The sequence below is a fragment of the Symphodus melops genome (genome assembly GCF_947650265.1).
Source record: "Symphodus melops genome assembly, chromosome: 6".
Taxonomy (NCBI): Eukaryota; Metazoa; Chordata; class Actinopteri; order Labriformes; family Labridae; genus Symphodus; species Symphodus melops.
In genome coordinates this window covers 2,478,972-2,490,519 of record NC_136696.1, presented here as the reverse complement: position 1 = coordinate 2,490,519, position 11,548 = coordinate 2,478,972, and the positions used below count along the sequence as shown (strand labels likewise).

The following is an 11,548-nucleotide window of genomic DNA, read 5'->3' as shown; positions in this document are numbered from 1 at the left end:
GGAGACGTCGGAATCCCACTTTCCTGGTCGTGCTGGGCGGGGGAGGAGGAGGAGGAGGAGGAGGCACCCGGGTAGATGTCGCTCATCATCAGGTCGATGTTCTGGTCGTCTGCCGAGGCTTCCTCTCCTTCGCTGCACTCCTGGAGCGGGCTGTGGGCCTGACAGTCCGTCTGCAGTAAATGTGGGAGGTGGTCCTCCTCGATGGAGATGATCCTCTGCAGGTGTCCTCTGCTCGACCCGTTGGTCAGGTTGTGTCTCCGTGAGCTCCTGGTCAGCTCCTCCTCATCCTCACTGCAGAGAGAACATGTTGACGGCGAGGTTTCATCGACGATGTGTGAGTGTCGCTCGGTTTACCTTTTGAAGATGTTTGGATTTGAATGTTTCACAGCATTGATTGAAGGCCTCTGCTCCGTTCCTGCCGTCTGCTTTGAATTGTTTGGTTTCTGCAGAATAAGACATTATTCATTTGTTTAACTTCTACTTGAAGCTTCAGCGCTTAATGTAAGTGCTGACTCATCATTCTTGGCGCTACGGATCCCTTACAAGCGAGGGCAGGAAAAACAATCTATGAATTCTAATAAAGCACAAAGAACAACAAACCTGGTAATAAATGTCCTTTTCATCCCGTAAATGTTTGTTCATTTCTCTGAAAAACAACAAAGTCATGAGGAAGAAGAACCTCTAAGATGTGAATCACTGACAGATGTGACAGTCAATGAGAGCTGGATGAAGTAATTCAGTTCCATTTCTTTTTGCAAAATGTTGCGCGGCATCTTAGAATTAGCTACCATCCAAAATGCTCATCACTAAACTGAAGAAGTAAACAAATACGATTCAATAACTCGAGCACAAAACTTTAAAGGTCGCCTATGATGTAACATAAACTTCACCATGTTTCTCTGTCTCCAAACCTGCCTGCTCCACTTTTAAGAAAACGTGTGCTCAGAGAGGGGGCGTGGCCAGACACAGCTCATTTACATATTTAAAGCTACAGACACAGAAACAGCCTGTTCTGAGCAGGGCTGAAATAGAGGGGTTTAAAGACATGATCAAATACAGGATCAGAGTGGATTTACAACAACACACTTCACTTCACTTCTGACACTTATTTAAACTTTAAAATGTGATTTTCAATATTCCAGTTGCTGACAAGAGAAAGGAGCTGGAGTAATCAGCGGTTTGACATCATAAAACGTAACCACTGACGGCTTGTTAATTAATGATCGAGTTGTATCGTGTTGCTTTTTCTCTCGATCCAGACCTCAAAAGGTCCAGCTGTTTGAGGAGGCCTGCTCGCTCTCGCTGCAGTCCCTCCGTCAGTCTGTAGATTTCCCTGTGAAGAACAACAATGAATCCATTACGGCAAAGAAACTCTAAGAAACTGGACAGCAACATGAAGAGACAGCGTGTAATTTACTGTGTGCATAAAACAGACGAAAGAACGTCTTTAAAACATGAGCAAATAACTCACATCTCCTTCTCCTCGTGGAGCAGCGTGGACTGATCCTGCAGCAGACTCAGCTGGTCCTGAGCTAACATCAGGTCCTGGCTGGTGAGCTCCAGCTCCCGCGCTAACTCCTCATTGGTCTGCTTCAGCTTCACGTTCTCCACCTTGGTCACGTGCTGTTCACTGTGAAGGTCGTGACACTGACTCTCCAGCTGGAGACGGAAAGGTCGCAGTGAAGAGACTCAACAAGCAATATATGGTATGGTCAAAATATTATCAATCAATCAGGCTAAGATATGAGCTGGAGCATAGGCAATACGACTGAGCATTACAGTCATGCATCCATTGCATAAATCCCTTCAACATGTATGATACTGAGCATGGCTTCAGGGAATGTTTTTTAGTGGGACACTTTGATTTGTTAATTAGAAAACAAAAAGTCGTCGGCGTGAGCAGAATTCATTTCACTTCACTAATTAGCCTTTAAAGCTCGAATGTCAGTCTGTAAATGGAGGTGAAACAGAACCTATTAACATCTATCAGCACACATCAACAACAACAACAAGGAGACGAGCTGCTGCTTTAGGAGGAGACGGAGAAGGAGACGCTCACTGTGTATTAATGAAGCTGACAGCGAGTGGTAAAGGAGGTTCCTCCTGCTGCTGTCTGTCGGCTTTTTAAGAGTTCACGTGACGTCGACCTCTTTTTGAATTTTGTGTTTTGTTGTGCTGCTGTGATAAAAACGTCATGTACTCGGATCAAGTCGATTTCGTTCGGTGGTCTTGACTTTGGGGGCAGCAGAGAGAATCACTCCCATGATTCGCCGCCAGCCTCAAGGTCATCTGTTTTGATTGAGCGCCCCCTTTGGGTGGAGTTTACAAACTGCCTTCAATGCTTCTTCTGTGTAACGACCTGTTGTTTCTGACACGTCTTTGCAGGACTCTGGACACCGAACGGTGAAAAGGTTTTCACTCACCCTCCTCTGTTTCTGAAAGAGCTGCTCCAGCTCCCGCTCCTTCCCGGACAGCTGCAGCTCCAGCTCCTGACTGCGAGACAGAAAGCGCTCATAGTCCTTTAACGCAGGGATCAAAGATGAGGATAACGTATGAAAGGAGATCAACAGGAATAATTAAAAACACATGTCTTGTCTTCACTGGCGTGTGTACCTGCAGCACGATCCTGTCCTTTTCATTTTTGATTTGCTGCTCCATTTCCTCATAAAGCCGCTGGATCTCATCATCATGTGTCGCTGCTCTCCTGTGTGGACCACATCTTATATTTACAGTTTATACTTTACAACAAGCATGCTGATCTCTTCTACATGAACACAGCGTCACATACGCTATACGCTGCTGAATGTTTTCTTTTACATTTAAACACTTTCTCCTCATTGCAGAAAACTCTACTTTGACTTTAAAAATCGAGAAAACACAGACGTCTCCCGCTGACCTTTTGAGGGCGCTCTCCATCTCTCTCTTCTCCTGGTTGGCCTCTATGATCTGTGACGTCACTCTGGCCAGGAAGTCCTCGAAGTTGGTTAGAAGGTGAGGTTCGTCCCGCCGCAGCTGGGCCCACAAACTGCGCACCTCAGCGGGACTGACGGGACAGAGAGAAGCTCAAGGTCACCAGGTTCATGGGAGGGATAGGATAAATGCCCAGAAGCATCAGAAGAGTTTATAAGTCTGAGACACTCAAAACAAAGTGATGTTTTAATATGAATTCTTATCTGCTGGGATGACAGCAACGAGCTCACTAAAACAATGTCATGTGATAAAGTCTTTGGACTTTTCAACAGTTACAAGTTCTTCCTCTCAGGTCGACATCAATACGTGTCCGTGCTGCACAGACTGATCCGATGTGAAACGTCACCCTGAGTTAACCCCCGATGGACGGAGGCCAACAGGATGTGCAAATCTGGCCTCCGCCTCCACCGCTGTTCACTTGTATCGAGCTGGAGTTGTTTGCTAAAGGTGAGGCCAGTCATGCGTTTCATCCGATCCTATCGTGTCTCTCTGTCTGTCAGAGAAATGTCCAAACAGCCCTCAGCTACAGTTGCTATAGCAACGCCACAGCAGAGACGGCAAACAAAGACTCTTCTGGAGTGTGCAACTATTGTATCCAGTAGATGTCGCCCTTGAGCAGCAGCTTGAAAACAAGTCTCTGCCTGTGTTATCAATGAGAACCATATTTGAGCACCATTAGGTGCAAGAGGCCGACATAACCGTCCTCGGCTCGAGCTGCACTCACCCGTGTCCTGCATGGCTTTCTCACTGCAGGCAGTCATGACACACAGGCTATACTTGGTTTCTGCTGTATTTATGAGGAAAATGTCAAATATTCTTCCCTTTAAATTGTGACTCTTTGTAGTCACCCGTGTAAAAAAAAAAAAAAAAAGTTCTATGAAACAGACTTTCACAGTGAAGCACTGACAGGACAGGCAGCAGAGATTGTGCAGGGAGAGCACGGGAACAGCTCTGCTCGAGTGGAAACTTTTGAAGTCTCGTTTCGTTTGCACAGCTGAGGACAGTCTCAGGCTAAGTCACAGAAAATGTCCTGCGGAGTGACAGACTTCATGCAGGTGTTGACAAAGTGGGGAAAGATATGAAGAGCACAACGACAAGTTCACAGCTGAACTCAGGACAGGGGGTGTCTTTAAAGATACTCAATGCACCTTCAGCAGGGCGGCGAGAGAAGGCTGCAGCGACCTGTGCACCTCCAGCACCCTGAGGCGTTAGATGGTGGCCGACCCCTCTCACCCTGCACATGGACTGTTTGAGACTCTCCCCTGGAGGCTGCGCTCCATCAGGACCTCAGCTGTCAGCCTCATGAACAAGGTCCCTGCCCTCCGCCCACTTAGCACAGACTCTCATCCGCCCCACAGTCAGAAAACACCAAGGCTCAAACTGTTTTTATTCCTTACATTAATACTTCACATTTATTTTCTTACATGCACTTCATTGCATCCTTTTGTGTTTTTTGGTATTTTTTATATTAGACATTTTTAAATTCTATTTTATACATTTGCATTTGTAATTTTTCAAGTCTTGCTACTTCTGTTTTATTTCCTTTGTTTTGCACCAACACACCCTGATAAATTCCTTGCATGTGTAAATGTACCAGGCACTAAAAGCCGACCTGTCCTGGCATCACAAGCAAACACACACTGAGCACTCACTCTTCAAAGACGCTGTTGGCTCCGAGGTTCTCCATCAGCATGCTGAAGTGTTTCTCCTCCTCTTCATCCTCGTCTCGTCTCTCCGGACTCTCCTCCCACTGGCTCTGGTACTGAACCTCTGGGGGACTTTTAGCCGCGTTTTTCCTCCCCATGTCTTCCTCGAGCGAAACCTTCTGGCCGAATACAAATTCACCTGGAAGCGTGAAGAAGTGCACGATCAGAAGGACAGGCTGCACTGACGACACCGTCGGTGCTGTTTTGAAAAACTGACTGAAAACGTTGTTTGGAAAACGTACTGAAGCCGGAGGAGAACTCGTCGAGGGTGAGGAATCCGTTGCCGTCAGAATCGAGGGTATCAAACACCTTCTCCAGCTCCTCGGCACTGAGAGGCAGCCCGCCGTTCAGCCTCTATTTAAAAAGACACAAAACACAGCTGCTGCTACTGGCAAGAACAACGACTCAAGGCCATTTACTGAAGTGTAACTATAACAACTGCTGCGGAGGGTCATTTACAACGACATATTAAGCAGCCAGAAATAGACTCAATTAGCCCCAACTACACAGGGAGTGAGTCACAGGCTAAATAAGCCCTTTGTCTTTCTGATTTTAACACGTCAGGCTGAACTCACGCCGTCCTTCTGAACACAAACATCTGTCTGCAGGGACAGGAAATGACCGTCTGAGATCAACAGCAGGACACAAAGTTTATCTTCTTTTAGATGGAAGTGTAAAAATTAAACAGCAATCATAATACTGAGACAAACTTCCTGTGATCATAGATTACCATGGAAACAACAAACTGATCAAATGAAAGCCCTGTATGAATCTAGAGGCCTTGAACAGTATTGATCTTGTTCCTTACATACCTCACTGTGTGGATCTATGTATAGATGAGAATAAATAGAATATTCGTTTAGCTTAAAAAGGAGAAATTAGACACTTTGATTTTTATTATTTCCATGTTGGAAAATTGTGTGGTTTGTTTGATCCTGTTCTGTTGTGAGCAGGGCTGAAATAGAGGGGTTTATAGACATGATCAAATACAGGATCAGAGTGGATTTATAACACACTAGAAGACGTCTGAGAGTAATGTGATAAAAATGAATAATCTCAATCAAATATAAGTGTTTCATTTCCAGAGTTCCTTCCTTGTGACATTTTATAAACAGTAATAAAGACAGCCGTCATACAGCTGGTGTTACACTCGTCATCATCGTCGGTCACACGGTGCTTCACACTCACAGCTGGGGTCTTCCCACCACAGCTGCACTCTCTAATGCTTCTACACTGTGCCGCTTTACTGGCACAAACGTTTGCTTAAAGGATTATTTTAGGCATCATTGGTAATTAATCAAACAGGAGATGATGATTAATTGTAGAGAAGGAGACACTGTCATGGATTGGGGCTTTTCAGCACGTTCTTAAGTGTTGGACGTTGATAACAGCCACCTTTCTTCCTTGGTGTTACAGGAGCTCTGGATCTGCATATTAAAGGTTCAAAACATGTTTTACGGCTGAGGCATTGTCCCGATCATGGCTTTGAGGTGTTCATGGTTCCTTTTTTCTCATTTGTTTCTGGTGTGTTTTCTTCCTATCTATTAAAACTGTTCATTAAATTCAAGTCAAGGCAGGTTTATTTTTCTACAAAATATTTCAGCAACAAGGCGATTCAGATCCCCAGAGATCCTAGAGACACATTTAAATATTTTAATCCCAGCGATGTGGCTGTGTTCTTTGTGTGAACAGAGCAAGAGGTCAGCTGTCTTTAAAAACTGTCATGGCAGCTCTGTATCGACTCTGAACCGTCTTTCTTGATCTGTATTTGCAAGGAGCACATGACGATATCCTGCCATATCTATTGTTTGTGCACAGCTCTACCGACTGCAGAGTCTTCCTGACGGAAAAAGTCACTGAGGGGGGAGTAGATGGCTTCAAAGTCATGGAGTGCTAGATGCCCACACTGTAAGTCACCTCCATGTCTCAGTGTTATTTTGAACTCCAGACAAAGGGCTTGGTCCTGATTTGTCAAAATCCCCCCCTTCTTCTTCTTCTTCTTATTATTAGTAAATGCAGACACTGAGAGAATATTGTGTTTTTTGTCAACGTTTCATCGAGCACAATCTGACTCCCCCCCCCCCCCCCCCCCGTCTAAACAACATCCAGAAGAAAAAGACTTCACCCGTGCTCTTTCTTCATACTTTGTTAAACATCTCCCTCAGGAAGACAGGAAACAAGAACCTGAGACTCAGATAAGCTGCTGGTGAAGTTGAAGAATTTTCCACGGTGTATTTTAGTCGTGCAGGAGACGACTTAAATACAGATGTGACTTCCACTCGGTCCTGTAAGGAACTTGTAAGGCGTGAGGTCGCATGCATTGTGAGTTCTGGTCGTGTGTCGTAAACTCTCCGGTCGTACTGAGATCTGACACACTGAAGCATGTTTAACAGGAGTTAAAATAATCATCCTGCTGCGTCGGTCATATAGAAGCTGGAGTATTATTTTCAGGCTGTTTTATAACGAGTTAGAAACTTCTGGAGACCTGAAGAGTTCATGTTTGTGTGAGCGTCTTTTGTTTGTTGCACGAAGAGGAAAACGACAGAGTGAGTTCCTTAGAAAGCAAATCGTCTGACCGTGACAGAAGCTGCCGGAGCTTTGAGAAGAAACAACAGAGCCACGCCTCCGTTGGCAGCTTATGTTCTTTACGCAATGTTTACACGGCTGCATATGTTGACCGAGGCTGCCCGGACAATCCAGGAGGAGGGACGGCTCCTGCGAGTCAGCTGTTCTTGTAAAGAGTGTTATCTGGGCTCAACATATCCCTCACGTCAGCAAACAGCAGAACGCTAAAGCCAGCGTGTTTGTGGCCACGGTGTGAAGCTCACACTTCAACTGTGAAGACGGAGTGAAATGCTGTGGGTGAAACATTCGACACTCATTTACACTATCAGGAGCCGCTCTCAGGTGCAGAGAGACGTCCTCAGAACAGATGCTCCGATTTAAATAGAGGCTGTGATGAAAGGACCTCTGTCCTTCTCGCCGTCTAATTTCCAATCCATTATCATAAACAGCAGATCAAAGTGTATTTATGCTCCGAGCGGCAGCCTACAAGTGCTTCATCAAAGGATTAGCCGCGGCTGGGACCAACATCCGAGGGCCGGGTGAATCTGCACAATAATGCGAGTGGAGGAGTTGCATGACAAAGCTTCTGCAGGGCTCTTTTATCCTGCTGGATACGGAGCACATGTCCTCTCCACGTCCTGCTGGGAGTCATTAAGGAGCCCGCCGCCCCTGTGTAATACACTCATTCAGTTTCAGTGGGGGGGGGGGGGGGGGGGGGTTCCATCTCCAGAACAGGTGAACATATGAAATCCTTCCCTGACAGCAAGTTAGTTTTCCTCAGACATCAGGTCCTCAAACGGAACATGTTCTAACATTAAATCACTAAAGTTCTTACATTCAGTAACTTTCTTGTAGCTGATTTCAGATCTCAGGTCAGAACACTCACCTGCATGTCCCGTCGGGTGATGAAGCCCTTATTCTCGATGTCGCACATCTGGAAGAACTCGTGGGTTTTCTCCACAACTGTACTCTGTCCCACCTCCTCCTCCTCCTCTTTGTCCCTCCCGTGCCTTCCCCAGGCGGTCCTGGCGGTGGCACACGGAGAAGCAAAAGCCGCCATGGTATTTGCGAGTGTGTTGATGCGAGAGCGCTTTCAGGCGTCCTTCACATGAGCCAGGTGTGGAGGGAAGAGATCCTGGAGAAGTGGGAGCTCCACGCTGCTCCACATCAGACGCTCTCACACATGTCGCTGATTGTCATCTCTTAGCAACGGGCTCTTTAATAAGTCGATGAAACCTGGGAGAGAGGCAGAGAGGGGAGAGTCTTCAGTTTGAGCATGAACAGTAAGAAGTGACAGTGCTGCTTCGACAGCGCGTCTCTGAACAAACACTCTTTAAAACAGAGACGGGTTTTCACCTCATGAATTAGAAAGAACGAAGGAAACGCTGCTTCAAACTCTCTCACACACACACACACACACACACACACACACACACACACACACACACACACACACACACACACACACACACACACACACACACACACACACACACACACACACACACACACACACACACACACACACACACACACACACACACACACACACACACACACACACACACACACACACACACACACACACACACACACACACACACACACACACACACACACACAGAGTTCACTTCACTTTTATTAAACTGGACACGTTTGTCCTGATGGGACAGATCCGATCTTATATCGATATCATGACGACGGTCAGACGGAAAGGAGCCGCTTCTTCTTTATCAGAGGTTTCCCAATCCGACATCAGCAAGAAAACAAATATCGGATTTTATCGTGCTGCCTCTAAAGTCTTCGATCCATTTCACAGAGTTTAAAAGTATTATAAGTTGTTTTTATTGGATTTATTTAGATTATTTTTCAGGGTTTTTATTTATTTTATTCAGTTGTAGAATCCTGTAGATATGATGTTGAAGGTTAAGATGTATGTAACCAGTCAGTTCATAATAAATGGATCAGTTGTTGCTGATTATTGTTCTGTCTTAGTAACATTTGTCTGAGTTCAGCACTTCTACATAAGTCATAAAATGATGTATGATTCATGCTGATATCGGATCGATAAATGATTGAAAGTACAGGTCTTACACTTCCGTTTCAAAGGTTTAATTTGAAAAATCAGACAGTTGCTGCTTCCTGTTTGTATGTGGTGCATCTTTAGTTAGATTATTCACACATGCACACAGTTTAAACTGTTTCAAAGTTCATAAACAAAGTGTAAGAGCGTGCCATTTCAATCAACACATGTTCAGGTCCATAAACCGTCACTCTGAATAGAAGAAAGTGGTCAACGGTGAAACTGTGTGCTGTGTGTGTGTGTGTGTGTGTGTGTCTCTGCTTCAGAGACTAATTTCATCTGGCAAGTGATCCCAGAAGTGACAGGAAGCTGTGCGATGATGAGGAGGGTGAAATATTGACTGATGTAACTCAGGAGGACGACGGTCTCATGCATACTTCACTTCTATGTGCACTGGTTTGGAAGACTGCCTACCAGTGTGTGTGTGTGTGTGTGCTGCATGTGTGTTGACCCATGCAAATCTAGACATGCAGGACTGGTAGAAGACAGACAGCAAACACAGATATGCATGTAGGCAGGTTGAAGGTCAGCGGTAAAAACAGAGTCTGACACACACACACACACACGCACACGCACACACACACACACACACACACACACACACACGCACACACACACCCAAGTTTAACCTAATTTTATTTTTGTCAAAGAGGTGTTAGCTGCTGGTGCTACCAAAGCTTGCAGAATAAGAAAGGTGCACATTAGAGGACGGCTGCTCTGCAGAAAAGTGATCAAATGGCCACTAGGGGGCGCTGCTTTGTACTTTAGCAGTGATGCCACGTCGCCTCTGTATGCCATCAGCTGCAGATATCTGGACTGTTATATCCTGGTTAGCCTGAAAGAACATCGGTGTGTACCTGCTCCAAGCTTTTTGTCTCGGGTACTCGCCCTGTCCTTGCATCATCCAGCGCTGTGACAACTCGTCTTCTGACACAGAGACGGTCTGATCGTCCTCGAGGGACACTCACATCACCGTGTTCTTGCACATTATGTGCTGAAATAAGCCTGTCCACATATAATACACCAAGCATTTTGAAATATCTAACTGTTCTAGTATGTTCTGAAATATCTGTCTGACACGTTCATAGAGTATGAAGAAAAACAATACATTGTGTTCTCCTTTTTTTTTTTCACGAGTCATGCTTCAAGTCTAAACATTGTGCAACACACTACAAGCATGACAAACCCACGAGGAAAGTCAGAAACCACAGTGAGTAACAGACGAAGCTGACGCCTGAGAGAGGAAGTCAGAAAAGGAACTCAGATGAATTAGTGTTTGGAAAGAGTGATGTCGTGTTTTTCCTCTTCATACATAATACTGTCTAATCTCCTCAGAGCGTCCTGTTGGCCGCACGCCACGCACAGCTTTATGACTCGTTAAAAGTGTTCAGACAGGTGGCCAGCGGGGCGTATGAATGTCAAGTTAGAAACACATCTGCCACATGATGAGTACACTCTTCACCGCTCGATCTAAGTCAATAAATTACAATCAATTAAAAGTCGAGGGAGTGAATAAACTTGAGCGTGCTGCTTTGCATGCAGCTCTCTTATCAGTTTCAGTGTTGGACATGTAGCAGCTGTCAGAGCTCCAGCACTCACCACAGGCTGCACGCACGACATGTTCAAGCTCCACCTGAAGCTGTGTTTAACGCTGGCCTGCACAACATGAGAAACCTGTCCAATAACACTGTTCTGCTTAAAAGATGTGAAATGCAACTACTAAAGAGGAAAGTGCAACACGTTACACATAAATATCTCATGAATCCAGTGTGTGTCCTGTGTTGATGTGTGTGTGAGTCCTGACTGTCTGCAGTGAGGGAGAAGCTGGAGTCCTGCTAGCTGTGTTGTTGTCAGAGCTGTGTTTACATGGCTCCTCCCCTTTTGTATAAAAGCTCTTTGAGTCAAGAAGAAGAAGAACATACTCACTGATTATTTAGAGGTCAAATCACACTTATTCTGTGTCAGTTTATGTGTAAAAATAAGCAACGAGTTAACCTAAGTGTGCTAACATTAGCATGCTAACACAAAAAGGAAAAATACAGGACACAGGCCTTTGCAGTTGGAACAAAAGAAAAGTTTTCCTGCTGCTTGCTCTTAAAGGAAGATTAGGTGACTTTTTGATCCAGTAGATGTCGCCCTTGAGCTCCAGCATGAAACCAAAACAAACTTCTGTTAGGCCACGCCTCCTCCGTACTGAAGCCTCCGCTCTCCTCCAGAGACACGC

At 45.4% G+C, this 11,548-nt stretch overlaps 1 protein-coding gene across 1 annotated transcript in view; it reads right to left on the bottom strand.

Moving 5' to 3' along the window:
* Positions 1 to 11,548, bottom strand: part of cracr2aa (calcium release activated channel regulator 2Aa) — a gene marked incomplete at its 3' end in the record, with an annotated part of 14,493 nt that overhangs the window by 1,307 nt on the left and 1,638 nt on the right. Inside the window, exons 2-12 of the mRNA XM_079346776.1 lie at positions 8,128 to 8,477; positions 4,919 to 5,030; positions 4,623 to 4,815; positions 2,897 to 3,043; positions 2,614 to 2,704; positions 2,424 to 2,519; positions 1,472 to 1,659; positions 1,262 to 1,333; positions 601 to 646; positions 355 to 443; positions 7 to 291 (exon numbers count right to left, since the gene is read on the bottom strand). Coding sequence (XP_079202902.1) covers positions 7 to 291; positions 355 to 443; positions 601 to 646; positions 1,262 to 1,333; positions 1,472 to 1,659; positions 2,424 to 2,519; positions 2,614 to 2,704; positions 2,897 to 3,043; positions 4,623 to 4,815; positions 4,919 to 5,030; positions 8,128 to 8,301 — 1,493 coding nt within the window. The 5' untranslated portion in view covers positions 8,302 to 8,477. The remainder of the gene's footprint in view (positions 1 to 6; positions 292 to 354; positions 444 to 600; positions 647 to 1,261; positions 1,334 to 1,471; positions 1,660 to 2,423; positions 2,520 to 2,613; positions 2,705 to 2,896; positions 3,044 to 4,622; positions 4,816 to 4,918; positions 5,031 to 8,127; positions 8,478 to 11,548) is intronic.